Source organism: Solanum tuberosum, unplaced genomic scaffold, assembly GCF_000226075.1.
Source record: "Solanum tuberosum cultivar DM 1-3 516 R44 unplaced genomic scaffold, SolTub_3.0 scf00349, whole genome shotgun sequence".
NCBI classification, from domain to species: domain Eukaryota; kingdom Viridiplantae; phylum Streptophyta; class Magnoliopsida; order Solanales; family Solanaceae; genus Solanum; species Solanum tuberosum.
In genome coordinates, this window is record NW_006239271.1 from 533,755 (window position 1) to 535,719 (window position 1,965).

Consider the following 1,965-nt stretch of genomic DNA (forward strand, 5'->3'; position numbering starts at 1 on the left):
ATCTATTGTGTTATGTGTATTTAAAATACAAGTGTTTATATCAGACAACATGATGTTACTTATATAATTTGTGAAATATATACTTACAAGTCTCTTGCGATATTCTCCAATTGAAATAGAGCCACCCGTGTGAGTCCCAGCAGCAACTTCATGGCCACCACGACGATTCTTTGAATTTGTTTCTGACTTTTTAATAGACTCATCAGTTCCCCAAAGTTGCATCCATTTTTCCCACACATGCTCAGGTACATAACCTGGCCTAATTCCTCCCCCTTTTATTTTAGAAATGAAATTCTTGTATTTTATTGCTGCCTTAGCCAACCAGTGTCTCTTCACTTCACTTTCACTAATGGAAACATCCCAATAGAATTTTTTCTGAAATAAATTTTAAAAGTAATACATTAATATCCTATCTATAAATGTGAATATACTTTCCAAATTCACTTACGATGAAAAGTCATACCTTGAATTCTCCAAAATAACCATCTTTTACATCATTTGAAACACTTCTCCAATTGATTCCATTGGGATCAACTTCATATCTAAAAGACTTGGTTATGAAACTAGAGCATGTTATAGAAGGTTCCAACCTGTGTAAATCAAAAGTAATGTGTAAATCAAAAGTAATATTAGTATCTGACATTATATATTTAAGTTCTAATAGAAAGAATACTCAAATTATATTAGGCTACCAAATTTCCAGATCCATCAATTGTTCACTATATTAGTTGAATTGAAACAATCTAACACTACTCGACATGTTTACATGACAAAAAATTATGAGGATATAAGCAAAGAGTGAACTAACCCTGCAGAAGTTAGAAAAATATGGGTCCGTGTGTGGCTACTACTAGAATCACCTTCAGCAATTGTGTTTCTATGACCTGTTGGGTTGCTTTGAGTGGATATACCACCTTCAGCAGTTGGGTTGCTTTGAGTGGATATATCACCTTCAGCAGTTGGGTTGCCATGACATGTTGGGATGCTCTGAGTAGACAGATCCTGAGCTATTGGATTACTCTGATTTTGTGTAACTGGAGGTGTCTCAGATATGGTTGGGGTGTTAATTTGAGCTGATGCGTCAATGATTGGGGTACCACCTTGGTTAGGAGAAACTATAGTGGGCATTGGAATAGTTGGCATGCTTACGTGAATAGCAAGATTACTCCTACCTAAGGACTTGCCACGACCTCTGCCTCGAGCCATACCTAAAAATAAATATAAAAGTGTAGTTAGACCATCACTGGTACAAAATAAAATTAAGCATAACCCATAATAATGATAAGAAGTATTGCAACAACAGAACCTAGAGTGAAACATTTATCATTACTATAAATCAAATTAAGCTACCTCGCTAAAGTATTTTCCAATTAAGTGAAAGTGTGCTAAAATATTAAAAATACCTCTAAAAGAGCTAACAGATCAACTGGAACAACTTATGCCTGCAAATATAGGAGTGAAATAGTTAGCATAGTGTTTAACCACATGGAGAAGAGATCAGATAAGAAAAGAAACAAATTAGCAAACTGGAGAAGCCTTTTAAGAGACTGAAATATTGAATACCATCAGATCATGTGCTTCTGATAGGACACCTAAACCTGATGGTTATATTAACACAACAAATAGATATATTTAAAGTTAAAAATAATAAATAGAACACACATGATTAAAATTCAAAAGTTACCTGTATTAGTCATCCTAAATTGAAAAGCAGAAACTAAAGAAATGATAATATTTGGAGAAAAATTAAATAAAACAAAATACGGTGAAGATACAATAGCAGATTATCAAACACTAGTCACTATCTATGTCTTCTTCAAACTCCTCGTCTTCGTCTTCGTCCTCATCCTCCTCAGTTTCCTCGCTTTCATATTCATCGTCTGTGGATTCTATTTGGATTTCATGATGCTCTTGCAATAAACCATCATCAATGGGTTCATCCATTTCCATAACATCTCCATTTGG

At 34.2% G+C, this 1,965-nt stretch overlaps 1 protein-coding gene across 1 annotated transcript in view; it reads right to left on the reverse strand.

Annotated features, from left to right (window-relative positions):
- Positions 1–1,944, reverse strand: part of LOC102579260 (uncharacterized) — a 3,657-nt gene extending 1,713 nt beyond the window's left edge. The window contains exons 1-4 of the mRNA XM_006361259.1: positions 1,803–1,944; positions 809–1,208; positions 464–590; positions 88–375 (exon numbers count right to left, since the gene is read on the reverse strand). Coding sequence (XP_006361321.1) covers positions 88–375; positions 464–590; positions 809–1,208; positions 1,803–1,944 — 957 coding nt within the window. The remainder of the gene's footprint in view (positions 1–87; positions 376–463; positions 591–808; positions 1,209–1,802) is intronic.
- Positions 1,945–1,965: the final 21 nt, after the last annotated feature.